The sequence below is a fragment of the Penicillium soppii genome (genome assembly GCF_028829465.1).
Source record: "Penicillium soppii strain IBT 18220 chromosome Unknown utg000006l, whole genome shotgun sequence".
Lineage (NCBI taxonomy): Eukaryota > Fungi > Ascomycota > Eurotiomycetes > Eurotiales > Aspergillaceae > Penicillium > Penicillium soppii.
The window spans coordinates 232233-257395 of NW_026643236.1; the positions used below are offsets into that span (position 1 = coordinate 232233).

At 48.0% G+C, this 25163-nt stretch overlaps 11 protein-coding genes across 11 annotated transcripts; 8 read left to right on the forward strand and 3 right to left on the reverse strand.

Moving 5' to 3' along the window:
• Positions 1 to 1116: 1116 nt before the first annotated feature.
• Positions 1117 to 1563, forward strand: N7529_007446 (uncharacterized protein; the record flags this gene model as incomplete). The annotated part of the gene is made up of 1 exon (XM_057242973.1): positions 1117 to 1563. The coding sequence occupies one exon, from the start codon at positions 1117 to 1119 to the stop codon at positions 1561 to 1563; it is 447 nt and encodes a 148-aa protein (XP_057094511.1).
• Positions 1564 to 3556: 1993 nt separating this feature from the next.
• On the forward strand, positions 3557 to 5788 carry N7529_007447 (putative metalloreductase transmembrane component; the record flags this gene model as incomplete). The annotated part of the gene is made up of 1 exon (XM_057242974.1): positions 3557 to 5788. One exon carries the CDS (start codon positions 3557 to 3559, stop codon positions 5786 to 5788), a length of 2232 nt encoding a protein of 743 aa, XP_057094512.1.
• Positions 5789 to 6024: 236 nt separating this feature from the next.
• Positions 6025 to 7068, reverse strand: N7529_007448 (GNAT family N-acetyltransferase; the record flags this gene model as incomplete). The annotated part of the gene is made up of 1 exon (XM_057242975.1): positions 6025 to 7068. One exon carries the CDS (start codon positions 7066 to 7068, stop codon positions 6025 to 6027), a length of 1044 nt encoding a protein of 347 aa, XP_057094513.1.
• Positions 7069 to 7651: 583 nt separating this feature from the next.
• N7529_007449 (uncharacterized protein) lies at positions 7652 to 8599 on the forward strand (the record flags this gene model as incomplete). The annotated part of the gene is made up of 2 exons (XM_057242976.1): positions 7652 to 7714; positions 7769 to 8599. 2 exons carry the CDS (start codon positions 7652 to 7654, stop codon positions 8597 to 8599), a joined length of 894 nt encoding a protein of 297 aa, XP_057094514.1.
• Positions 8600 to 9179: 580 nt separating this feature from the next.
• N7529_007450 (uncharacterized protein) lies at positions 9180 to 9875 on the forward strand (the record flags this gene model as incomplete). Its single annotated transcript, XM_057242977.1, has 1 exon — positions 9180 to 9875. The coding sequence occupies one exon, from the start codon at positions 9180 to 9182 to the stop codon at positions 9873 to 9875; it is 696 nt and encodes a 231-aa protein (XP_057094515.1).
• An 863-nt stretch (positions 9876 to 10738) lies between these two features.
• Positions 10739 to 12211, forward strand: N7529_007451 (C2HC5-type zinc finger protein; the record flags this gene model as incomplete). Its single annotated transcript, XM_057242978.1, has 1 exon — positions 10739 to 12211. The coding sequence occupies one exon, from the start codon at positions 10739 to 10741 to the stop codon at positions 12209 to 12211; it is 1473 nt and encodes a 490-aa protein (XP_057094516.1).
• A 773-nt stretch (positions 12212 to 12984) lies between these two features.
• Positions 12985 to 14699, forward strand: N7529_007452 (cytochrome P450; the record flags this gene model as incomplete). Its single annotated transcript, XM_057242979.1, has 3 exons — positions 12985 to 13062; positions 13149 to 13760; positions 13812 to 14699. 3 exons carry the CDS (start codon positions 12985 to 12987, stop codon positions 14697 to 14699), a joined length of 1578 nt encoding a protein of 525 aa, XP_057094517.1.
• A 222-nt stretch (positions 14700 to 14921) lies between these two features.
• N7529_007453 (Mpv17/PMP22 family protein) lies at positions 14922 to 15703 on the forward strand (the record flags this gene model as incomplete). The annotated part of the gene is given in 4 exon segments (XM_057242980.1): positions 14922 to 15017; positions 15065 to 15175; positions 15195 to 15488; positions 15551 to 15703. The coding sequence occupies 4 exon segments, from the start codon at positions 14922 to 14924 to the stop codon at positions 15701 to 15703; spliced, it is 654 nt and encodes a 217-aa protein (XP_057094518.1).
• Positions 15704 to 17220: 1517 nt separating this feature from the next.
• Positions 17221 to 19301, reverse strand: N7529_007454 (MDR family MFS transporter; the record flags this gene model as incomplete). The annotated part of the gene is made up of 4 exons (XM_057242981.1): positions 17221 to 17868; positions 17921 to 18347; positions 18398 to 18777; positions 18834 to 19301. 4 exons carry the CDS (start codon positions 19299 to 19301, stop codon positions 17221 to 17223), a joined length of 1923 nt encoding a protein of 640 aa, XP_057094519.1.
• Positions 19302 to 20768: 1467 nt separating this feature from the next.
• Positions 20769 to 21932, forward strand: N7529_007455 (putative aryl-alcohol dehydrogenase Aad14; the record flags this gene model as incomplete). Its single annotated transcript, XM_057242982.1, has 1 exon — positions 20769 to 21932. The coding sequence occupies one exon, from the start codon at positions 20769 to 20771 to the stop codon at positions 21930 to 21932; it is 1164 nt and encodes a 387-aa protein (XP_057094520.1).
• Positions 21933 to 23078: 1146 nt separating this feature from the next.
• glkA (glucokinase glkA) lies at positions 23079 to 24618 on the reverse strand (the record flags this gene model as incomplete). Its single annotated transcript, XM_057242983.1, has 2 exons — positions 23079 to 24380; positions 24439 to 24618. 2 exons carry the CDS (start codon positions 24616 to 24618, stop codon positions 23079 to 23081), a joined length of 1482 nt encoding a protein of 493 aa, XP_057094521.1.
• Positions 24619 to 25163: the final 545 nt, after the last annotated feature.

Sequence of the window (25163 nt, forward strand, 5' to 3'; positions counted from 1 at the left end):
CATGGGGCATATACGACACGTCATGTGGTTTGTCTAGTCAAACATTTGTTTGAGTGGCTAGAAACATCACTAAAAATACGAGAGATCGGCGTTGTCATCGCGAATCTCCCTTTCTCCTATCCTTTGCGGGATGGACATAGACCCGCATTCTCAACGGACAACTCGAGTATAACCAATGAATGTTGCACTCATATCGCGATTGAGGCGTGAAGTGGGTCTTGGAATTGCCGGGGCCGTCAAAGCTGCAAATCACTATATGGAGTTAAATTGTACTGTATGCCTATTGCGGGCATAGTACGTTAGGTGGTTCGAAGATCACTTCAGCCTTCCCTATTGTTTCCTTGTTAGGTATAGTGCGTATGTCAATTCTTAGCGAAGCGAAATTCGGCATTTCTCGATTGTCTAATTAAGCCCTGGAGGGTCCTCAGGAACTGGTAGGGTTTGAACATTTATTCGCATATACTTGTATCCTGTCCCTGCACCCTCTCCCTATGAAAAACACGTTTCCTTATGACCTTAATCTGACAAAAGCTATAACAGATATGGCCTGCAAATGGAAAATTCCCACAGGCTGCACCTAATGTCTCATAAATCAGAACCTAGCAAAATCGAAGCATAATTAGATACATGGTACTAATGTAAACATTTACGATCGGTTGCATACATATGTAGCCAGAAAACCCTATTTGGAATATTTCCCAAATTGGAATACTTCCTGATACGGAATCTATGCAAAATTAATACAAAAGTAATAACAATAAAACTAGCGTGTGTGGCACTTTACCTTTTCGATCCGAAAGTATTTAAAGGAATGGTTGATAGCTGCTTTGTCGGTCAGCCACTGCCGAAGAATTTACTTCTCTTAATTCTCCGATCTTCATTACAAGAAACAGCTTTGAAGTTATACCAGACATGCTACTCCGTAGACATGCCAGATATACTAGAAAGCACAACACTAGTGTCACCAAAGGCGGTGACTATGTATTTACTAGTTCGAGGTTCAACGCAAACGAGAGGACCGAGCGGGGTTTCAAGGGGAAATTTTTTCTCTTCAATCTCCCAGAACTGTTTGCGATTACCTGCACGAAATTCCCACCCGGGAAGTTCTAGCTACCCATGTCTAGTCAATCTTCTTCACGGGTTCCACAAGCCAAGTTCGCTCGAGAAAATTTAGTCATCCGACCGCAAAAAGAGTTCCTATGGGTGGATTACAAGGAAAATCAATCCAAGGCTCGCGACTTAGTCCGATCGAAGCAGGCCTTTGTAAGGACTCGTCATCATCGACTGCGAAGAGAGAAACAGGTGCAATCCACCGCCCGTGTTGTTGATGTCTCACGCCATCCAAAGAGTGAGAGCGATGAGGATGACCTTCCGACTGAGCGGGCCCCGATACTAGCCTCCTCCCCACAGGCAGGAATTCTCGACGGGAGCCCGTCTCTAGCCATTAGCACAAATCACAACCCCAATATTTACTTCCACCATTGTGAGTACATATCGCATCAGACCTTGGACTTCCCTATTGTGGCCCAAAGCCTGCGTCACTTTCTATTGGTGGGCCCGTAGTTAATAAGTCAATTAGACCGCATCCATAGCTCAAGAGCATGTTTCCCTCTTTGCCACAAAGATGTGACGGTTTGGTTTTGGAAAAAAGCAGTCGAAGATCCTACTTTGATGCAAATAAAGTTGGCAATCAGTGCAGCTCATAGAGCTGCCATTTTAATGGCCTCCGGTGCTTCTATGGCAGCCGTGCAGAAGCCTGCCCAAGATGCGCTTCGATTTCGCGGCGAAACAATAAAATCTCTCCGTTATACACTGCAAAATGCATCCACGATGTGCTGTGAGCAAACCGTGTTTATCATTGCTCATATTATTGTTTCAGAGGTAGGTGCCATCCTTTTTCAAAGCAATTGGGCAATCTTTCCAGTTTTGAAGGGACTTGACGAGAGAAGATGAAATTTGGCTCACCAAAAGTGAACATTAGGCTTTGGACGCCAATGTAGAAGCCGCCGAGATGCATATGGACGCCATGAAAAAAATAATTGCCGCTACAGGTGGGATGGAAAGTTTTTCACATGGAACACTTGCTATGCTCTATTGGTATGATCTACGATTCACGGTAATTGAGACTTTTACTGATTCATCACTACAGCTGTGAATTTTTACGAGGCATAATGGGCAACTCACTACCTAAACTCGACATGTGCGCAAAATTCCAGTCAAGAGTCCTTAAAGAATCCGCTTTTTTCAAAGCGAACAACCATTTTATGCAAACCTCCACTCTCGGCACTCGGTTTTTCAGTGCTTCGTGGTCCACGGAGATTCACCCCGTATTCAAGTCAATCATTACCTCCTACCAACAGCTCATCTCTTATTATGAAAGTTTCAACGACGTTGACGTGGAGCCAATGTCGGTTGAAAATGATTGCTTGCTATTTTTGAGTTACCGATTATTGTCACTGCCTCATCATTGCCCACTTACTCCCTTTGAGGAAACCTTGCGCCTTTCAATCATGACCTATTCGTGTGTTCGAATTTGGAACCTATACGGAATTCCCTGCTTGGGACGTCTCGTTGAGATGCTTCGGAAAAGTCTGTTTAACAGTTTCTATGTTTTCCAAAGTACCGCACCTGACCTACTGTTCTGGGTTCTTTTTATGGGCAGTCTTGCGTCTAGGGGAACCAAATCCAGTCCATGGTTCCTAGTACATCTCACCGATGTTGCAGAACAATTGGGATTGAAGGATTGGGCCAGTGCGGCTTCATTATTAGAAAGCTTCTTATTTGTGTCTCGGCATAGTGATGAGCCGGCGAAAGATTTATGGTACTCAAACTTTTGAGTCGAACGAGGTGAATTGTGAATATTGTGAAATATACCAGACAGCTCTAATTATAACAAATACCAACCGGCAATATCAACCGGACCTTGCATCCATAGTTCAACTATTTTTGGACATTCGACCTGAATAGCAATTGTGACAATCATATTCTGACCGATTACCTTCTGTTCTGCATCTTCTCCACCACGCTAATGCGGGCCGGTCACCCCCAGTCACTTTGTTGCTGATACCGCTATTTTTGATTGGACCTCAAAGCGCTAACCCATCACACATCACTAGCATTATCTCTCTGCACCAACATCCGACCGCTACATTATGAGAAGACGCTTAGAAATTCAGAACTCGGTCTATAACGAAAGCCTTTTATTGGTCGAATACTAGACTAGCCCTGATGTTCTATTGTTGGACTTATCCTGTATCCTGTCACGCCGAGCCAAACCTGTGTGACTCTCCCCGCTTCGATTTTGCATACATCTAGACTGAACTTCCCCCGAATATAGCCTTTTCGCTTTGTTTAACCCTCGTGACCTCAAACATTTTAACAGAACTCCAAAATTATGAGCTTGGTTCGACCATACTAATAGAGGAGAACTCTTGTTATGCGCATATACACGCAGTAAGCTTTTGTATATGAACCCTTATTTTATTGAGTTGAAATTAACCAACTTCAATTGCAGAAGATAAAACTCGTCGAGTACTCCTTGTTGCTGGCCAACAAAATGTTGAACTCCATCGTTTCTCTCGCCAAGCGCATTAAGGTCCCGGTCACAGCATCGACAACTGCGGCCGAGGCAGCTGAAATGCAACGGGACCCGTGGTCCAAATCAGCAAAATATGGAGTAGGATTTGTTTACTTTGCAGTCGTCCTGCTCATAATCACGACCTTCATTCGATGCTGGCATAAATGGGGCGACAAAATGCGGATTGCTCTGTATAAAGAAAGCCGACCCGAAATATTTCGCGACGACTCAGTGCCAGACGAGTACGAGCTCCCGAGTGCAGGCACCGATGCGTCAAATGCCCATTTCTTTCCAACGCCAACCGCTATATCGCAGCCGAAAAGACAAGAGTCCGTTGTCGCAAAGTTAGTTCCCTTGAACAAGGCAATTGCAGTGATGCGATGGATCTTCTATCGACCAATTCCCACCTTGAAGATCGGCAAGTTGGAGGTCGTCTTCCCGTCTCTGGCAGTCACAATGATTGTATTGGTTGCCATGATTTTCGTCACATTGTACTGTTTTGTACCTCAACCCTTATATTACTGGTCCATAGCTCTCGGGTCTCCGCCACTAGCTATTCGAGCGGGCATGCTTGCAGTAGCTATGATTCCTTGGATTGTCGCTCTCAGCACCAAGGCAAACTTCATCACTTTGATGACTGGCTTGAGTCCCGAGCGGTTGAACGGACTACATCGATGGTCAGCGTACATTTGTCTCTTCCTCAGTTTGGTGCATATGGTTCCTTTCTACATCACTCCAATCTGGGAGGATGGAGCCCTAATCAACTATCGTCTAGGTATTCCACCGCACGCCTATGTGTATGGAACCGGAATTGCGGCGGCTGTGCCTTTGTTCGTGCTGTGCATTCACTCCCTTCCCATTTTTCGTAACTGGATGTACGAGCTGTTCGTCTTCGTCCACATCCCAGTGTCGTGGATATTTGTGGCAATGCTATTTTGGCATACGAGAAACTATCTGCAGTCATGGGCCTATCTTTTCACAACTATAGCCATCTGGATGATTTCTTATACCGTTCGGCTATTCTACCTGAACTGGACAAATCCGCTGCGCACATCATCTTTCTTGATCGGAGAAGAATCCGCCATCACTCTTCTTCCCCAAAATGCAATCAAAATCACGATTCCTACAAAAATGCGCTGGCGACCCAGCCAGTACGTCTACCTCAGACTACCCAGGATTTCCGTGGTCCAGAGCCATCCTTTTACAATCGCTTCACTTTGCAGCGAAGACTTTCCATCTGCCTACGGCGAGAAATACCGTGATATGACACTAGTGTTCCGTCCATTCCAAGGATTCACACGTGAGGTTTTTCAGAAGGCATTGGAACATGGGCCCTACAGAACGTACAGTGCTTTTGTAGAAGGGCCATATGGCGGTATGCAGCGCGAGATGGCCGCGTTCGATGATGTGATATTTTTCGCCGGGGGAAGTGGCATCACAGCCATTGCGAGCCAATTGCTTGACCTCATCAAGAAGATTCGAGATGGCAAGGCCATCACGAAGTCAGTCCGAGTCATCTGGGCCTTGAGAAGCGCGGAAACAATGGAGTGGTTCCGAGAGGAACTGCGAATCTGCCGTGACTCCGCGCCTGCAAACATCGTGAACTGCCATTTCTTCCTTACTGGAATGCAGTCACAGGACCAAGCCGGACGAGACATGATCCAGGAAAAGATCTACGGCATGCTCCAGGGCATCGATAAGCGTAACTCTGCTTATATCCGCACGGAAGCTGCCGGGAACCCCGATATCGAAAAAGAGCTGCGCCGCGAGAACGAAGACGGCATCGCTGCTCTTCCCAATGCATACGCAGCTACTCATCCCCCCAACACGCGCCAATACTACCAACCAACAATGGACCCTTACGCTTCCCCCAATACACCTGCCCGTGGCAATCCAAACTTCGACTTTGGCTTTGGGACAGCCCAATCTGTGCCCCAAAGACCAGCATTAGCACCAGCAGCTGTGCCTCGCTTCGCTTATTATCAGCCACGCTTGCGAGACAACTGGCGCACAGACTACTTTCGTCCGGACATCCCACAAATGCTCAATGATTTCTCGAAGAGCTTCGGCCGCCGCGCGTGTGTTTTCGTCTGTGGGCCACCTAGCATGCGTGTTGAGGTTGCCAACACGGTAGCCAAACTGCAGCTGCAAGTAATGATGGATTCTTCGAAAGATGAGATCTTTTTGCATGCTGAGAACTATAATATCTAATTTAGCGTTGCTGTCTTTCGTTGATTCGATAATACCCCTAGTGTTCCTACTACATGGATGTGATAACAAGATGTTCACGGCAAATTTCTATATGCAAGTGTATATATCGCGATATCTCATTTCTTATATATAGATTCTTATATCTTCATACAAATAGGAGGTCTGCATATAGATCAACGCTCAGAAAACTCAAAGGGTATCCACAGTATATCAGAAGCCAGACATGCAGAGCAACCTCACTTGTTTACGAGCTTGTGATCATCTTCGGCCTTGCGCTTGCGCGAAGTCGTGTCCTGATTTTCAAAGACCTGTGACTCGCCCAAATGCCGCACGCCATGATCACCTTCATCTCCATCTTCCGCTTCCACCTTCTCCCAGTCTTCGTCCTCTGTTTCACTGCGAGAAGATGTCTCCCGAACACTGTGTTCTTCCAGAATAACTGTTTTCGTTTCGTCCCAGTGTAGATCCATCCGCACGATTTTAGCACCCGTGGGTTTCAAGCGACGATAGTATTCGTCTACATGGCCATCGATTCTAAAACCACGTGCAGTATACCACTCCAGCCCTTCTTCATTTGCCTCGTGAACATGTGCTGTCACAGAGCGAATATTGTAATGTTTAACAAGCCCGGACACTCGGTAGGATTCTTTCTTGCGGTCTGGCGGTGACGCAAAGAGAAGTGAATTTAGCAACGACGCTGCTACACCGTTGCCCCGGTAGGGTGAAAGTAGATGCAGAGTCTGGATGTATAAATTTGTCTGATCTCTGTTGCTCTGAGTTTGCGGTTCTTGGCTTGAGTCTTCTGGCAGTGGAATTCTCTCCAAACGACACCGAATGCCACCGATCACTTTGTTTGCGCCAGTAGAAGGGCCAGACTGCGGAAAAGCAGCAACAGGGTGGTCATGATAAATAGCAACTCGCGACAGAGAAGCAATAACCGGATCTGTTATGGTAGCTGTGTAGAAAGAGGTTGGATATCGGATTGGAAGGAGTAAGCCCGTGATCCGCGTTAAAGAGGGGATATGTGCGGTGTGGACTTTTTCGACCGTGATATGAGGATGTGAAGTCGCAATGCCAGCCGGGATATCATGTAGATATGGATCGAAGACCTCCTCTTTCGAGCGTGTTGGCCCGGACGTGTTTGCGACAGCCGATTTAGGCGGTTGGACAGGAGGGAGATGAATGGGTGGGCGCGCGGGGCTACGGCTGACTGGGGACGAGGAAGGTGAAGAAGGTGAAGTCGCCAGTTTCTGACTCTTCGCAAAGAGTTGGTATGCCATGTTTGAAGTGAAGACAAAGAAGAGTCGTGTCTTAAGACTTGAGACTTGAGCAAAGCGCCAATGCGGAGATACGATAAGCGATAAGCCCAATGAACAACTTGCTCCAGCCTCATCCGTCTCTTCATCTCCTCCGAGGTATTGGATTCGCATGTTAGACACCTCAAAAGGTCAGTACATTATTTCCTTTTTGCTTGACTTACTTGTGTTTGTGTCAATGGACTTTCTTCATTGACTTCATTGACTCCCCCTATTGTTCCGCTGCCTATTCATCCCCCCCCCCCCCAATTATTGAAGCGCGCTGACAATAGAATTTCCTAATAGGCTATACTATTCGGTCCTATTGCCTTTAACTCTTTGGATTCTCGTTTATAGGCGTTGGAAATCTCTTTCTTCTTCTTCCAACCATCCCAAGCCTTGCACCGATTGCATTCAGCCTGCATAGATTTCCGTTACATGGAGGCATAAACCTCGGACCAAGTGGTTCGGATCACTCACAGCCTGTGTCGCAAGCGGGCACAGTCGTCGGTCATTCAGGATCGGAACTTTGAGGTTTGGCGCATCCTTCTCCGACCGCAATCCGAAAATGGCCGACTCCAATAGCGGTGGTCGCAGGCCGATCTACCCTGCCGGAACGATCGCTAAAGTGGTATGTTCTCAACTTTATGGCCTGTGAATAAGGGTCTGATGGTTTTCCGTTCAGTCTAGCGATATATTGGATGAAACCTTTCGCAACATCATTCACGATCTCGTCGCCAAAGTTCATCGCGAAGAAAAGGTGGCGCGTATGCGTTCCGCAGTGGTTGTTGCCCGACAGAAAGCAGAGGACGAAGCAATCCTCCCGGAAGAAACACCCAGCAAGACAGCAGTTGATACAAAGAGAGAAATTGTCCTGGATCACAAGAAGCTCGCCGGGATGCACATGGAAACAGATGCAGCCGTCTACGACCGCGGAAAGGTCTATCTGAAAGGGAACCCCCTCCACACGGTCAAAGAAATAATTTGTCCCGATTGCCGTCTTCCACGCCTGCTTTACCCGACTGCTGGTGTTGCATGCCGAGCTCCTCCTGATGCCGATGCCGAATACTGCTCGAACCGGCCACTTATTACCCAGCCGGGGCACGATGCCCACGGCAAACTGTATGCGATCATGCCAAACCCTAAGAAGAAGAAGGGCGATCGCGACAGCACAATTCCCGAAATTCCCACCACCAAATGTCCCATCTGCCCTCGCTATTTCATCATGACCCGTCTCGCCCAGCATCTCGACCGTTGTCTAAACCTCTCTGGCCGTGGCGCCGGTATGCGCAACAAAACTCCCACCGACAGCGGAGCCAGCAACGGTAACAGCCCAACATCCTCAGCCAAGCGTTCTTACGCAGACGACGATGAGGGCAGCCCAAGCCCCACCAAGAAGAAGAAGCTTAATGGGCCCAAGAAGGGTTCCTCGAATAAGCCCGGCCCCAGCAAGCTCAAGCAATCCTTCACGGTGGAGGATAACGACGACGATGCGAAGAGCGAGAATGCGGACTAACCTTCCCTTTGTTTCTCGTACCCTTTTTTCTACCATGGTGTCCGCGGCGTTTTGAGCTTTGTTATTGGTCATATCCCACGGCGTCTCTGGGTCTGGTTCGGTTTGATCATGGTCTGATCACTCCTGCGAATAAATTTGCATAGATGAATGATGATGAGGGAGGAGGAATTCAAGGATTGTACATTACTTCATTCATCCCATGGAATACAAATGAGTATGGCACTGTAGGGAATGGAACATGCTGCCAATTTTAATATTGACCTTTCTGTTCTTTGAATGCGTGTTTCCACCCAAAGACCTAAGTAACGTAATCTCTCTATACTCACGCTAACAACATTGCACCTCCCTATATCTAAGTAGGCATCATTTGCCCCGAGAAAAATTTGAGCATCACCAGAGTAACTGGGAGATATGATATGACAGCTACATTTGCGAAAGTAGTTCTAATTCCGGTCTTCAGAATCAAATATTTGAAGTATTATCGACGGTCTCCAAATTCATCACAACGCAATGCGTAGTGTTGTGATGTTGCAACCCATCCCACTTAAAGTGTCATCAAATTTTGTCAATGAGAGCCGGCATGGTTTACCACTGCGTTGAGTTGTCTTCCAAATCAATACACTTTCCCTGTTTTTCGTTTTTCACTTCGTCTAGTAGTGCCCCTGCTCGCCTGGTGCAACCTACACTATCAACATCACCATCTCAGTCCTCAAGTTTGACACGAAGCACTATCTCTATCAACATCTTCTCAGATGTTCAGGATGTATCTTCGCTCTCCATGGGCCTGGTTTGGCATTGTCATATTTGGTTTCGCCATGGCACAAACAACAGCAATCGGTTTTGTGACATCCATGGAAAACTATTGGGACTCAATCGCTGGCAGCATCATGACTACGAGCAGAGGATTTACCACAGTCTCAACCACATGTCGCTCAAGATCGCCATCTCTTTGTGTCCATACACCCCTACCATATCCCGAAACGTTGACATATGGCTCAACACGCAGGAATGGGCTCTTCATTCTGCCCATATCGACAGCCCACAAGAAACCTTTGATGTGGTTACTGCCGCCATTCGCTCTGCGGTCCCTACTCCCTCAGTAGGTGTGTTCTGTGGAAAAAGAAGAATCCTGGTTTGGTCAAGTGGAACACAAACATGGACTTCCACCATCGTGTCAACCGCTTCCTTTGCAAATTCCGAGATCCTCCAAACGAAGGTCCTGATCACTGCAGGAGTCGAAAAACTTCAAAATTTAGCGCAAGCTACCGATGAATAGAGCTTCCCCAAACAATCGCAGTGGCTACAACCGTCATGGGTTCGAGACCAGATGGCAATCAAGCTTGGTCGGGACAGAGAACAACAGCGCCACGGATCCAACGCCACATGATCTGATAAAACATCGAAGACCTTGCCAATAGGCGAAGTGATAGGAAGTGTGGTTGGAGGTGTCGGTGCGGCCTGTAACATTCTAACACTTGTTCTCTTGTATCGCAAACGATCTCGCCAGAGAGTGGCGGAAGAACACTCCAATTCGGGGTATCTGGATCGCTCTGAGTTCCGAGCGGTACTTTAAACGCATGAAAATTCAACTATGAAGTCAAACAACGGCAATCAGGTTGTAGAACTTCCGGCTCATAGTGTTCATGAGCTTTGGTGGCGATTCATTCAGGAGCTCACGGCAATTCGGGTTCTCCTGGGAAAAAGTGGAAGGTTGTTTTGTGTTTTAGTATATATCCCCCATGTGAAATTACTATCAACTGTAATCTAACGACACTGTATGTAGCAGCATGCTATGAACATACCTTGAAAGCATTTTGATTAAATAAACCATCTTTCACACCTAGGTATGTATTCATGCAACAGGCGATACCTTTACCTCGCCGCCAGTAATACTTAGAATTTTTGGCATAATTACATTGTATTCAAATCTATGATTAACCATAAATTAAGATCTTGAAACAAGATCAATTATGCAACCGTAATCCAAATTGTCAAGTAGTTCCAGGTTCATAGATCCCGACGTCGTTGGGGGCTGCAAGCCTTAGATAGGCTTATTAAGTGAGGGGATTTGCCCAGGTGCCCGAGTGTGCCCGCACCAAGGAGCCTCGTCTTGACCTCTTCTGCCACATATCTTCCAACATGGCCGATCTTAGCGCATGGGCAGCTCCTAAGCTTTCCCAGATTCTTCCACTGGATCCAGAATCTCTCTCTCAAGTTATCGATTATGCTGCTAGCCTCTCAAAGGAGGCATGTGCGGAGCACCTAAAAAACCTCCTCGGTGACTCTCCAGCCGCCCTTGAATTCATATCCTCGTTTAATGCACGCCGAGAACCTCAACGACCAGTTCAGACCCCACCCGCACAATCTCGAGATGCCACGAGGTCATCAGGGCCCAAGAAGGGCAAAAAGAAGGCTCCATTGCACAGCGCTGGTCCGCCACGCCGACCCGACAACTACGGAGATGTAGGCGGTGGTTACAAAAAGGCCGATGAGGAAGACTACATGTCTTCTCGAAAACCAAATACTTCTATTCTTGCGCCGTCGCAAAATGGCTCCTCATCCTCGTCCCGCGTCCCCTCTCCCATGCCTGCATTATCCCCGAAGCCACCGCCATCCGCGAGCGGCCCCACCATTTCCGATATGTTACCAAATGTGCGATCAAAGACGAGCAAGTCAACACGACAAGCTGGGGCAGGATCTTCTTCCAAAAGCAATGCAGCTCTTACGACGAATGATATATCCGACCTCACCGCCGCTATTGCCGCGTTGGAGGTATCAACAAACCCCACTCTGGGCGAGAGGCGTAAATGCACCTGCTATGGATCCCTCCACCCAGTGTTCGACCCGGCACCCAATTGTCTCAAATGTGGCAAGATTATCTGCTCACTGGAGGGACTACAGCCGTGCTCATTTTGCAACACACCTCTCCTCTCCGCCGAAGAAGTGCAGGGCATGATTCGGGAGCTACGGGCGGAGCGTGGACAAGAGAAGATGCGCGTGCACAATGATGGTGTGCATCACGAAGGAGGACCTAAGCCTACATCTGGGTCAGAATCACCAAGCAAATTGGACGCCGCCAAGGCACATCGTGATAAATTGCTCCAGTTCCAAGCGCAGAATGCCCGTCGGACTAAGGTTGTTGATGAGACGGCTGATTTCGAAACGCCAAATGTTGCCTCCACCTTGTGGATGACCCCTACGCAACGAGCACTAGCGCTCAAGAAACAGCAGCGCATCCAACGTGAAATGGATGAGAAGGCCCGCCCTGAGTGGGAGAGGAAAAAGACCGTGATGAGTCTCGATATCAAGGGCGGTAAAGTGCACCGAGTATATCACTCTGCACCAGCGGAGTCAACCCCAGAAGCCAGTGAGCCGGAACCTGCCGATGCGGCGGGTGCAGCTGACCACTCAAGAAAAGAGCATGCCTTCAGTCACAACCCACTGCTCGCAGCTGGTGGTCTGATGCGACCTGTTTGGCGTGCTCCAGAGGGTACAAAGACCGAAGCATCCGAAGCTACGGAAAAGAAGCAAACTTGGCGACGGGTGCAGGACGACAACGATGACAACGAGCAATGGATATTGGATGGCGGAATAAATGGACACACGACCTAGAATTTTACCTGGCAACGATAAACAACAAATTCAATCCACAGGCTATGAGACAACTGTCTTGTCATCTGGCAAATTTGGCTAGGACTTGATTATCTCACGCTCCAATCCACACGGTCTGATTGGGACTTGTGCCGCCAAGACCGCCTATCAAGGAGAAACATGTACAATCTCTGACCCTGGCCTGTCCAATCCCACGTTACTCAATAAAGATGGCGACATCCTCGGAGCGGATGTCTGATAATTCGGAAGTCGGCTAATAACGGTGAAATCATCTCAATTTCCAGGAAAAACCGAGACAGTGGAGTCGCTAGAGGGGCACCTCTCTATACTACTGCACGGTAAAACTTGCTGATGACAGCCGGAAAAGAAAAGATACCCTTGTGTTACATTCACACGTAACACAATCAACTTCTGCTGTTTCTGCTGTTTCTGCTGTTTCTGTGACACAAAACTTCAACAATGTACCTTCTCAGAAATCATTCGGAGCCCCCGCAAAAACACCAAGCATGGGGTAGACTTCCCCGCGGATCCAAGCAACCGCCTATAACCGAATAATAAACCATAGAAATCAAACAGTCATACAGTAATTGGGGGCAGCATTCCCCGTAGTAAGCCCGAACTATTTGTAGTCCGGTTCCGTCGTCATTGACTTTTCGGTTGGGGGCGGGTAGTTACGGCGGAGAGCCTCCGAAGCATAAAGGAAATACATATGTATGAATTGTAATATGAAACATAGAGAAAGTAACAGAAGAATTCTTCTTTCATCTCACAAAATGTTGATCGAATCTGTGTTGGGGTGTTTATCTTTACAAAGGGCATTAGGAGGCCTGGTAGGGCTACTAGCAGTAGCGGTACGCATCTTTTCCTTTGATATACTCAATATCAACATTTCAGGATGTGATATGATAGCAATTCAGCATAATCTAACGCCGTTTAGACCTTCGCCTACGCCTTCTACAACCGCTTCATTCACCCTCTTCGCCGTATCAACGGCCCCATCCTAGCATCCATCACACCTTGGGTACAGCTCTACCACGGCCTCAAAGGGGACCGTCATCTGTGGCTACATGAGCTGCACAACAAATACGGTACCCATGTTCGCGTCGCGCCGAATTTCGTCTCTATCAACTCCGATCGCGGACTTCACGATATTTACGGACACGGCAAGCGGTTCCAGAAAGCGGCTTTCTACAATGCTTTCCCAGCGATCAAGGGCGTGTACAATACGCACAACGCTATCGACAAATCCATGCATGGTCGCAAAAGAAGAGTGCTGAGCCAGGCTTTCTCCGAAAACGCACTCAAGGGAATGGAGGACGTTATGCTCCTCCATGTGCGCCAGCTGTGTGCAGTCCTGGCCGGATATGATGGGAATTTCGAATCTCACGACCAGAAGGGAAACGTCAAGAACATGGGCGATTGGTTCAGCTATCTCTCGTACGATGTAATGGGCGAGCTCTGCTTCGGCAAGAGTTTCGACATGCTTATCTCTGACAGCCGGAGATACAAAGTCGGATTGGTGGATCGCGCGGCAAACCGACACTATGTAGTAAGTATCCTTGCCTGACTGTTAAAGTAATAATGCCTGACTCTGATCCAGTGCGGACTCTGGATGCCCCTGGACACATGGGGCCTGGACCAGATCTTCATCCGTAAGCTGACTCGCGATCGCTGGAATTTCATCATGAACTCGAGGGTTGAGGCCAACGAGCGCGCCAAGGAACGTACCCAGATTGGCCGGGATGCCAAGAAGGACTTCTTCTATTACCTCCTGAACGCCAAGGATCCGGAGACCGGCAATGGGCTCAGTACGCCTGAGCTGTGGGGCGAGTCGAACGTTCTGATGATTGCAGGAAGCGACACCACCTCAACCACACTGGCAGCAACACTGTTCTACCTGGTTCGACGACCAGACGCATTGGCCAAACTCACGGCCGAGGTGCGCGGCGCTTTCAACGAAGTTGAAGAGATCGTCACCAGCAGCTCACTTGGCGAGCTCGTGTACTTAAAAGCATGCATTGACGAGGCCCTGCGTCTTGCCCCAGCTGTACCCGGTGCAATTCCGCGCGAAGTAATGGAAGGCGGCGCAGTAGTCGACGGCGTCTTCCTACCCGCAGGAACAGACTGCGGAACCCCAACGTACTCAATCCACCGACAAGAGCGGTACTACCAGGAGGCAGGGACTTTCATACCGGAGCGCTGGATCGAAGATGCCACTTGCACGGCAGCGGGAAGGACTTGGCAGACAACCAAAGAGAGCATTGAGACGGCACGCCACGCATTCTGCCCGTTCAGCATTGGACCACGTGGGTGCATTGGTAAGAGCATGGCATTTATGGAGATGCGACTGACACTGGCGCGGCTGGTATTCCTGTTTGATATGTCGTTGGCCGATCGTCAGGGTGAAGACGCGGGTGGGCATTTAGCGTTGACGGATCACTTCACCAGCGCGAAGAATGGGCCCAATGTTGTTTTCCGACGGAAATAATGGAAAGAAGTTGTACCAGCAGACAAATCAATTGATCATTTGTATTGTGAAATTCTGAACATAACTATACACATCAACATCAAAAAATAGTTGAAACCAGTTGACTCCTTAATCTCTCAGCCTTATCAGGACACGGTTGCGCGTCTTGGCAGGCAACATCAATTCCTTTCAACATTCTACATTATTAGACTACAATTGTTAGATCTACATGGATCTATCATCATGCCCTCAGCTTTAACAGTGACCTTTGTACAGGCAACAATTCTCAATGCCATTTCCAACATCCTAGCCCAATTAATCGACCAGCGCAACAACAAAGTACGTCAAAAGGAGCTCTTTCACCAAATCCAACTAACGATATCCAGGCTCCATTTACGCTCAATGTACTTGCATTTATGCAATTCATCACATATGGCATAATCATCGTGCCACCCAATTTTTACTGGCAACGCGCCCTTGAAGCGCGTTATCCAGGGGTTTCCCACGCGTGCCGAGCTATCCGACGCATTCAGCATCCGCTCGCTGAAATCTCTCTTCTCACCGCGTGCATGGCTGTCTCTTTTCTCAAGGGCTAGCCAGGATGAATCCCTTCCTAGTCACAAGGACAAGGAAAAAGAAAAGCATGTTCGGTGGGCACCGCGAGTGCAGACGTCAGGGCTGCGTAGCTTTATGATGAAGTTCTTTTTTGATCAGACGGTGGCATCGATCACTAACCTTGTGTTATTTGTGGTTTTGATTAATTTGCTGAAGGGGGAGAATCTGGGTAGGATATGGGAGTTGGTTATGCTGGTAAGTCTCTCACTCCTTGGCCCGCTACTGTATTTCCTACGGGCAGATACTGACTATGGTAGGACTTCAAACCAATCATGAGTGCCCGTCTCAAGTACCGGCCTCTTGTCTCTATTTTAATGTACACAGTAATTCCCGTGGACCGACGGGTGGTGTTTGGGAGCGCTTGTGGGGTTATCTGGGGTGTGTATTTGAGTTTATATGCGGTTGTCTAGTATTTCTTTCATTGTACGTTCAGTGTATTTCAATTTCGGGCTCGGGAGTTTAGATCATAGACCATCAAGGACAAGCAAACCATATGCTGGTGTCATAATGTTTGAAAATAATCAAAAAGTCTCGGCTACCGTTTGTATATCCCTACAACTACGGAATCTCAACAGCACTTCCATTTTTCCTCATTCGTTAAACACCACTCCTCCATTGGGGTCCAGGCTTTTAATGCTGATCCAATCATCTGCATACTTCAGGCTTACCTGGTTTCGGCAAACACAGTTCATTCATATTCCATTTCAAGGTTTTTGAGCTACTGATTAGACAGCGCTCAGGTAAAGCCAACTGTCGTATATTACAATTATACGATTCAATTGTCCAGAAAGGATAATATAATTGTACGTTGCCTAGGTATAAGTTGAAAAATCTAGAAGTAGCGAATCAAAGTGGATTCAAAAGTGAACCTGCTATTTGCCAACGTATGTTTCACTCCGGAACAGCAAAATTGTTTCCAACTGGCCTCAGACCTCAGCCTGAAGTAGATCCTGGAAACTGTTAACGCGGTGCAAAATCAAAATGAGAATGATAAGTTAGCCATCGAGGACATGCTTCATTGGGACGAGTACTACGAACACTACCGCAACGCTGTGAACATGGTTGGCAACACAACAAATGCTGAAATCTCTCTGTAGCAATGGATGGTCAAGTCTTTCGATGTTGGGACTGGAAGACTTGAGTCAGAGACAGGGTACGCCTCTATGATCAAGGCCTTGACACATACAAATCAAGTGTTCCCGCTCAACAGATCGAGTCCAGTCGCCCTGATAGTACTCTCGAAGATTGGTTTGCAGCCGCCAAAAGCAAACGCGCACAACGGCATTTATAACATGCAGCCGAAGAAAAGACAGAAAATTTCAAGGATGAAGAGTTTATGCTCGTTGTTCTCTCTGGGGGGCAGCAGGTGCACAGCACAGCCTTCATGAAAGTCAGGTGGTATTTTTGAGTCACCCTGCCAGATTATGACTACAAGTCATGTCCACAGGTTTATCTCATTGCCTCCTAAGAAGGCTCCGTAGTCATCGAAAAGTTCATAATAATTGCCAACTCAAGCCTATCACCCTCTCTGTAGAGTTATAGACGTGGACAACCTGGCTCCCGGTGTACTCCCCGAGAATTATAGTAGACTCCATCACTACCAACTTATATTTATACACTGATGCGTGGGGACAGCCAGCTTCTAAGAGGACACTCACGTCTAATTGCTCCGAGATGTAGGAAAAACCCAACGCTTCCAGTCAACATGGAAAGTATGGGTTGGTTCTCTTCATTGTATTCGAAGTATAGGGAGTATTGGACCCGCGTATGTATTATCGTAAAAACTAGATAGGCGCAGTGAGATATACAGTCTAGTATAACTTCCATCCAGGACAATTATCCGTAGATCATCCCACATAAGAAGAAAAAAAACCCACATAGAGAAGAATATGCATGAAAGAGGTCCAGCCCTGCTCAACATTGACCCTTAAGCAGGGGTCATCTCAATCTTCTTGCCCTTGACAGAGATCCACTCGACAAAGATCGGACCGATAAGGGACAACGCACCAACAGCAACGGAAACATAGAAGGTCTGGGTAACAGCAGCATTATAAGCAGTCAAGACATTGTGCAGGTCTTCTCCAGTTACAACGGAGCGCAGCATAGTAGCACCAGCAGATATGATCTTTGCAGGATTCTGATCAGGGGCATATTCAGCGAGGTTCCTGAGAAGCTGGTTCTGGAACACATTCTGTCCAACGGAGATGAAGATAGCACCGCCCAAGGTCTGAGCAAACAGCACGATGGCAGTGCCGCTCGGAACGTCTTCGACCTTGAGAGCAGTCTGGGTGACGATCATTGGCTGCTGCATACCAAGACCTAGACCAATACCGAAGAGCGCCTGGTAGCCAATCCATTTCGAGTGGTTTGAGTCTGTCTCGAGAGTTGTTAAGAGGCCGGCCCCGATGGTCATGATGATTGATGAGGCGAGCATGAAGGGCGTGTAATAGCCACAGATGGTAACAAGTACACCAGCGAGGATGGAGCAGAGCACGACAGTAATGATCATGGGAAGATTCATGAGACCTGATTTTGTTGCCGAAGCGCCCTTGATAGATTGGAACCAGATGGGAAGCTGATGAAATTAGGAGATTGATCAACCAAGTAACAAGGGGGAATGAGCTTACATAGTAAGTTAGGACGAAGAAAGCAGCACCAAGACAAAGTGAGTACCAAGCGGAGCCCCAAACACTGCGGTTCTTGATGAGCCGGGGTGGGATGGTAGCCTTGTCCTGAGCGTACCATTGACTGGCGCAGAACACAAGAATAAGCACACCAAAGACCACAAACAGCCCAATAATACGTCCACTGCCCCAAGCATATTTGGTGCCACCCCACTGGAGAGCGAGCAGCAAACTGATGACAGCAGGCAGGAAGAAAAGGGATCCAACCAAGTCCAACTCCTTAATCTGTTCCTTGGCGGTGTTGGTGTTCAATATGGCCTTCGGGCTCTGGAAGAAGAACAGGATGAAGAGGAAAGTGACACCTCCAATCGGTAGGTTGATATAAAAGCACCAGCGCCAGGTGAGGTGGTCGGTGAATGCACCGCCCATACTAGTGTGTGTTAGCATATTTTCCCAGGAGAAGGCATCAGAGCAACATACAGTGGACCAGCTACATTGGCAATGCCGAACATGGATCCCACCAGACTAGTATACATCGGTCGCTTGACTAGGGGCACACTCTTGCTGATGATGAGAATGGAACCGGTGAAAAGGCCAGCGGCTCCGAGTCCGGCAACGGCCCGACCACAGATGAGTCCAACGGAGCTAGGCGTGGTGGCGCAAACAAGTGAACCAATCTCGAAGACGAACAGTGCCATCAGATAGATCCACTTGATCGAGTAGAAAGTGTACAGTTTGCCGAACATCAGGGTCACCGCGCATGTGGTTAGTAGATACGAGCTACCGTACCAACCGACATCTTCGAGGGAGTTAAATTGATCGGTGATTCTAGGGATTGCAGTTGCGATGATCGTGTTGTCCTGGTGGTTCAAGGTTAGGGTCGATCAATTTGGTCAATATTGACACGGAAACATACCAATGCTAAGCAGAACACGCAAAGACAAAGTGCAATGGTAATCAAAAACAGTTTCCAACCTTCTGGATAGTCGTCTTCATTTTCCACAGATTCATTATCACCATCCTCCTTTTTCTCTTCTTGTGTAGTCTCTTGACACGAAACTTCCTTGCCAACAGACTCTTTGTTGGGGTCGGTCAGTGCCAGGTTAGGCGAAGAAGGAGAAGAAGAAGAAGAAGAAGAAGAAGGATTACTGATCGCAATCTCTTTCTCCCGTTCATCATCGGCAGTTGAGTCTCTCGAAGGCTCATCGAATAGAGTGCTATGTTTTTCGCTGGAGGGATTCGAGTTCTCAACTAGGTTTGGGGAATGAACATTGGTGTCGGAAGCTGATGTGTTAATCTCAGGCAGAATAGTTTGGACATTTTCTACCGGGGCGCCGCCAGGCACATCAGCCTCTTTGGCAGCTTTGGCTTTGAAAAAGCGCATAACGAAGGACACCGAAAGTCAACAATGTTTTAATAAGCAGAAACGACCCCGAATGGAGATTAACGAAAGTTGGGATACACAAACACAGGCACAGGGGAGCAGAGATTTAAAAAGAAAAATAATAGCAAATCAGCCAACGTTGGCGTTGGCAACACAACCGATTCGTACAGGTCTCATCCAAAACATTGCCTGTGGGGATTGGAGAAAGGAGTAAAGGGCCCATCTAGGTAGCACACAACCCCATGGTCGATCGTATTTCATTCCATATGGTACGTGGAATGCTCCGCCGAGCTGCATAGCCTGCATGATAGTTAGGCAGCGAGGCCCTCAAATGAAAAAAACAAGGAATGAAAAACTCGCTTTTGAGTGTACAACGTAGTAACAATTGACGATGCGGTCATGCAGCTACAGTTAGGCGCATCAGTGCCGACCATCAGGATACGCCATGAAGGAGCAATACTATGTTGTCATTCGACAGATCTGAGTCAGAACATGCACTTCAATGTGGGCGAAAAAAGTCGAAGTCAGCGTGCCCAGGCGGGGCCGCAGTCAGGAGAACTGCAAGGATAATGCGAGCTATTATTTGATTGTCGTACAAATCCTAATTGTGATTGCTCACCAATCAGCGGTCGGAAGGGCTTCAAATAGTACTTTGCCCCTTGCTCGGCACAGAGAAAAGACATTACTATTGCATCAGAGAATACACCGCTGTTAAAGCAACAAAACAAACAACATGCAATCGATGCGGACGAAAAATGGACGAGATTCGGACGAAATGAGAGCAAAGTATGATTTTGTTCACCCGATTGAACTTGTTCAATGGGCTTTGAAGAAACAATTTATGATCGACGGAAACAAGGGTGTCAGCTGCTGACATAGAACTAACCTAATTTGGACTAGCGTAAAGTGGAAACACGGAAGGAACCTCGGAGTTTGGGGTTAGGCTTGATCCTTTTTTATACCTCACTTCTTATGCTTCATACTTCATACTTCGAAACATATGTGCCTCATTATACAAAATATCACTGCTCAGTCATTAGTCGGAGAGTAAATGATGAGGAGATCATTAGCAAGTGAAAGGTAGAGAGCAAGTTTCTCTTTCTCCTTGCGATTGTAGAATATCATATCACACAGATATTCAAGGTCATACTTTCCCTTGAATCACAAGCACAATTCAATCATTGAACAATCGGACTTAACTTTAGTCTGCTGAATACTCTCCGGATCAAGAACGATTTGGTAGCATTGTACGGCACTATATCGGCACTGACATCATGGATCATCATGTGGAGGCTCTACCGGTTCCACCGTTAACTCCGGATCTCATTTGTAATGGACGATGTAATGGACGAAGACGATGAGGTATAAAAAGGGTCTACTAGCCGGCAAGAAGAAGGAGACCATTCACTAGCCAACATTCTCCTTCACTCTCATCAATCTTCAACTCACTTACCAATCCACCACACAATGGAAGAAATCTTCAAGCCCGCCCCCGAGCCCGCCACCCCTCTGGGTCGGTACCGGGTGCTCTCATCCACAGCCGGTATTCGCGTCTCTCCCCTCCAGCTAGGCGCCATGTCCATCGGCGACAGCTGGAGCCAATTCATGGGCAGCATGAACAAAGAGCAATCCTTTGCGCTGCTCGACGCCTTCGCGGCAGCAGGCGGCAACTTCATCGACACAGCAAACAACTACCAAAATGAGCAGTCCGAAGCCTGGATCGGTGAATGGATGGCCGCGCGCCAGAACCGCGACCAAATGGTCATCGCAACCAAGTTCACAACCGACTACCGCAGCCATGCACTCGGCAAGGGCAAAGTACCTAACGCCTGCGGCAATCACAAGCGCAGCATGATCCTCAGCGTGCGCGACTCCCTCCGCAAACTGCAAACCGACTTCATCGACGTCCTCTACCTGCACTGGTGGGACCACACCACCTCCATCGAAGAGGTCATGGACTCCCTCCACATCCTCGTCGAGCAGGGCAAGGTCATGTACCTCGGTATCTCGGATTCGCCGGCGTGGGTGGTCTCGGCCGCGAACACGTATGCGCGTGCACACGGCAAGACACCTTTCTCCGTCTACCAGGGACGGTGGAACGTGATGCGCCGAGACTTCGAGCGGGACATTCTGCCAATGGCGCGGCACTTCGGGATGGCGCTTGCGCCGTGGGATGTGCTTGGTAGCGGACACTTCCAGTCGGCGAAGCAGATCGAGGCGCGTAAGAAGTCTGGCGAGGGACTGCGCAATATTTTCGGATCTGAGCAGACAGAGGAAGAGAAGCGTATTTCCGAGGCTTTGGCGACTGTTGCTGCCGAACATGGAATCGAGTCTGTGACCGCTATTGCGTTGGCCTATGTTCTTTGCAAGGCACCGAATGTATTCCCGCTTGTTGGTGGACGCAAGATTGAGCATCTACATGATAATATCCAGGCTTTGACTATCCGGCTTACGGATAAGCAGATTGAGTTTTTGGAGGCGGCGACTGACTTTGATGTTGGGTTCCCTAATAACTTCATTGGAATTGACCCTAAAGTCACTGGTGGTCAGCAAAACATGCTGATGAGCACGGCTGGTCACATTGATTATGTTCAGGCTCCTCGCGCTGTTGGATATGAGCCCACCAAATGAGGGGAATGGGGATATTTGTATATATCTTGCATGATAGAATTATAGTAATGCACTCGCTTCACTACTAAAGAGCATCCAGGAGGCACCCGTAGGCAGCATAATGGTTTAGAATTTGTAAAAATTGACATATTGTCATGACCAAACAAAAGAGACAAACAAAAGTATACATGTGAAATGGTCCACGTGAGTAAAGAATTACCACCCAATTTCAGAACATTAATAAGTAGCAAACCATCCATGGATCTCCAAACGCTGTCGACACCCTTTAAATAAGGAATGCAGTGTTCCTACCTATGAAAAGAGGCTTAATCTAGCAACAAAATTGATATCAGAGCAAACAAAAAGGAAAGTTCCGTTTTCGTGCTGGATCAAATCTAGTTGCTTATCCAAGCTATGCTTCCTCCAATTCTCCCCCACAAGGAGGATCGGGGTTCATCCTGTAATGCAATTGCACTACTGGCGGAATGTTGAAAAACACTGCCCTTTTACTTTTGATATGGAAGCATGCACTTCCCGATTAGAAGATGTAGGGTGTGTGTCACGTGATTGGCGTCCAAGCGGAATGACATAATCTAACCAATCAGCAATCAGAAATCAGCCAATAGGACCACAGAAGCATAAACACCTCCGCATATATTAAGCTTCATTTGTCTACTTATTTTCTTATCTTCTAAAGGATTTTTATACTCAAATGAAAATATGAAGTTATGGATACAAAAGTAAAACTTAGATTGGTTCAGAAGCCAGCTTGATGCAAAGTGCTGTAATCGCATGCCGTTCCACGCCGGGAAGGACTAGGGAAAAATAAACATCTGTACAACGCCAAACAAGAAAGACAAGAGAAGCCGAACCCTAATGTAGTGTAACGTCGTTTCAAGAGATGTGCAGCATACAGGGAATGGGCGTGAATTCGCGGACGCTCGCAGGTACAGCTACTTGCGTGTTGGCAAAATGACCATCATGGTTTCAGCTGATCATGTTGCCATGGGCATTGCGAAATATGGGAGTTGAAGTGGGGTATTTGTGTCGTAAAGGAGCCAATGGGCCAAATCGGAGATTTGAGTAACTTCGGGGGAAGTCAAGCAGGGGGAAGAAACGGATGAAGTCGTCATGCTGAGATATCCATGGATAGTAGGAATATGGCTTTTAGACCTCGTGTGGAACCTCAAGGCCTGCGTCCTTGCTAGCAACAAGGGCAATCAAAGCGGCACCGACACCACTGCCATCCTTGGAGATACCAATGCGAATCTTCTTATCACCCGCAATGCCAACTTCGGGAACTTCACGCAAAGCCTCGCGCAGGTGTTCCTCAAAATTAGGATAGAACTCCACGAGACTGCCGTCTACGCCGACATCGATAATATCGTCCGTGGCGAGCTTGTTGGCGGAGACGATGATAGCCGCGAGAGGAACGGCACTCAGACGAGCGGCACGCTTGCCAATGGCATGGACCAAGATCTTCACAGCCTGGCATTCTTCAAGACTGGGGTTCTCGATCTCAAGGTGGTCCTTCAGTGCGGTCTTGATGTCCACCAAGTCCTTGCTGTCATCAGCCTCAACAGAGCTCAGCAAGCTGGTGTCAAGACCCCATTGGCGGAAGAGCATAGAGTTCTCGGAAAGAACGACCTTGGAGTTCTTGTTGGCCTTGAAAAGACCGAGATCGGAGTTGTGAAGAGACAGAAGCGCACGACGCAGAATCTCACCCAGGAACATGCCCGAGACGCGCTTCTCGAACATCTGGACACCGGGGTTGTTGCTGTCGGCGTCGAGCTCATCGTCAAAGACTGTGGTGGGGAGCACGCTCATGTGGTTATCAAAGCTACCCCACTCGGCGTTGATAATCATCTCGCCAGTAGAGTTATCAAAGTGGGCATCCTTCATGTGCTGGAGCTTGGTGATGTTCTTGGTCTTCTCAACGTAGGCGCCGTTGGTACCAGTTCCGAAAATGGCACCGAGGAAAGTACCGGTCTCGCCAGGGGAGGTGTAGGAGCGAGCCATCAGGGTACCGACAGTATCATTGACCAGCGCAGCCACGCGCACTGGCAGGTTCAATTCGTCAATAGCATTCTGGAGCAGGGCACACACATCGTGGCCGACGGCATCGGGAATGTTGAAGCCCTTGGTCCACCGAATGAGTGTTCCACGGTTGATTCCGATCTGGCGCACGGGGAAACTGAAGGTGAAGCCGAGATCGAAGAGGTCCTCCTCGTTGGTGTTTTCACGTCGGCGGAGCTGGTGAGCCTCAAAGTGCTCGTTGTGGTGAATGCGTAGGAAGGCCTCAATTTGGCGAGCCAAGAAGAGGAAGAGATCCTTAGATGTACCAGAGGCCATCAATTCCCGGGGAATGAGGATCTTAGACTGGGTGAGGGAGAAGGTAGTATCGCCGTGCAGGAGGACCGAGCACACACGGAAGTTGGTGCCACCGAGATCAACAGCCAAGTAAAGGCCCTATAATAGAGCGAGATTAACCGACAATCCCTGATGCCAACAGGCAGCCTTTTCTCACCTTTTCTGTTCCATTTGGCACAGCAGTCACGAAAGTTGGGATCTGGCTCAGAGTGGTTCCCTCCTTGGCCAAACCCTCATTGGACTGGTTGATATACTCCTTGACCCCGCGCTGCACCTTCTCAGCGGGGTAATCGAAATCGCGCGCAATGCGCGTTGCCTGGTCCAGAAGAGAAGACATGATGGCACAAGACGGATAAGTGTGTTTAGATAGCCGGCTGGGTATAGAGAGATTTAAGTATGTACAGCGCGGCTGAAATTAGAAAGGAAGAATTAATGAGAAAATAAATAGAGAGAAAGAAAGAGAAAGAGAGATTGGAATACAAGAATACCAAAGAAGAATAAGAAGGAGAAAAGCGGGAGTGAAGAAGTGGGATGACGGAGGGGTCCATGAGGTCAGTCCGATACCTTGGCAGTACTTCGCCCGTCGTAATGGCCACTATCCACGACGTACCGTCGGGGTAGAAATGCCGGATTCACCGGAGAAATTTACGGTTTCGATATTTCCATATTTACGTAGAAGGTAGACATATGATATTATTCCTCTATATTATCTCAAACTATTGAATCAACAAACAAAACTTGTACAATATTGTTCTGTGTTCGCTTTTGTAGATGCGCCGCCGGAAGCAGCCGTTCCCCTGCATTCGTATATTATCCGTATACTTCCTTGGAAACTTTTTTTTCCTTTTTCCATGACGCCATGAACCGTTTGGAGATAATTAG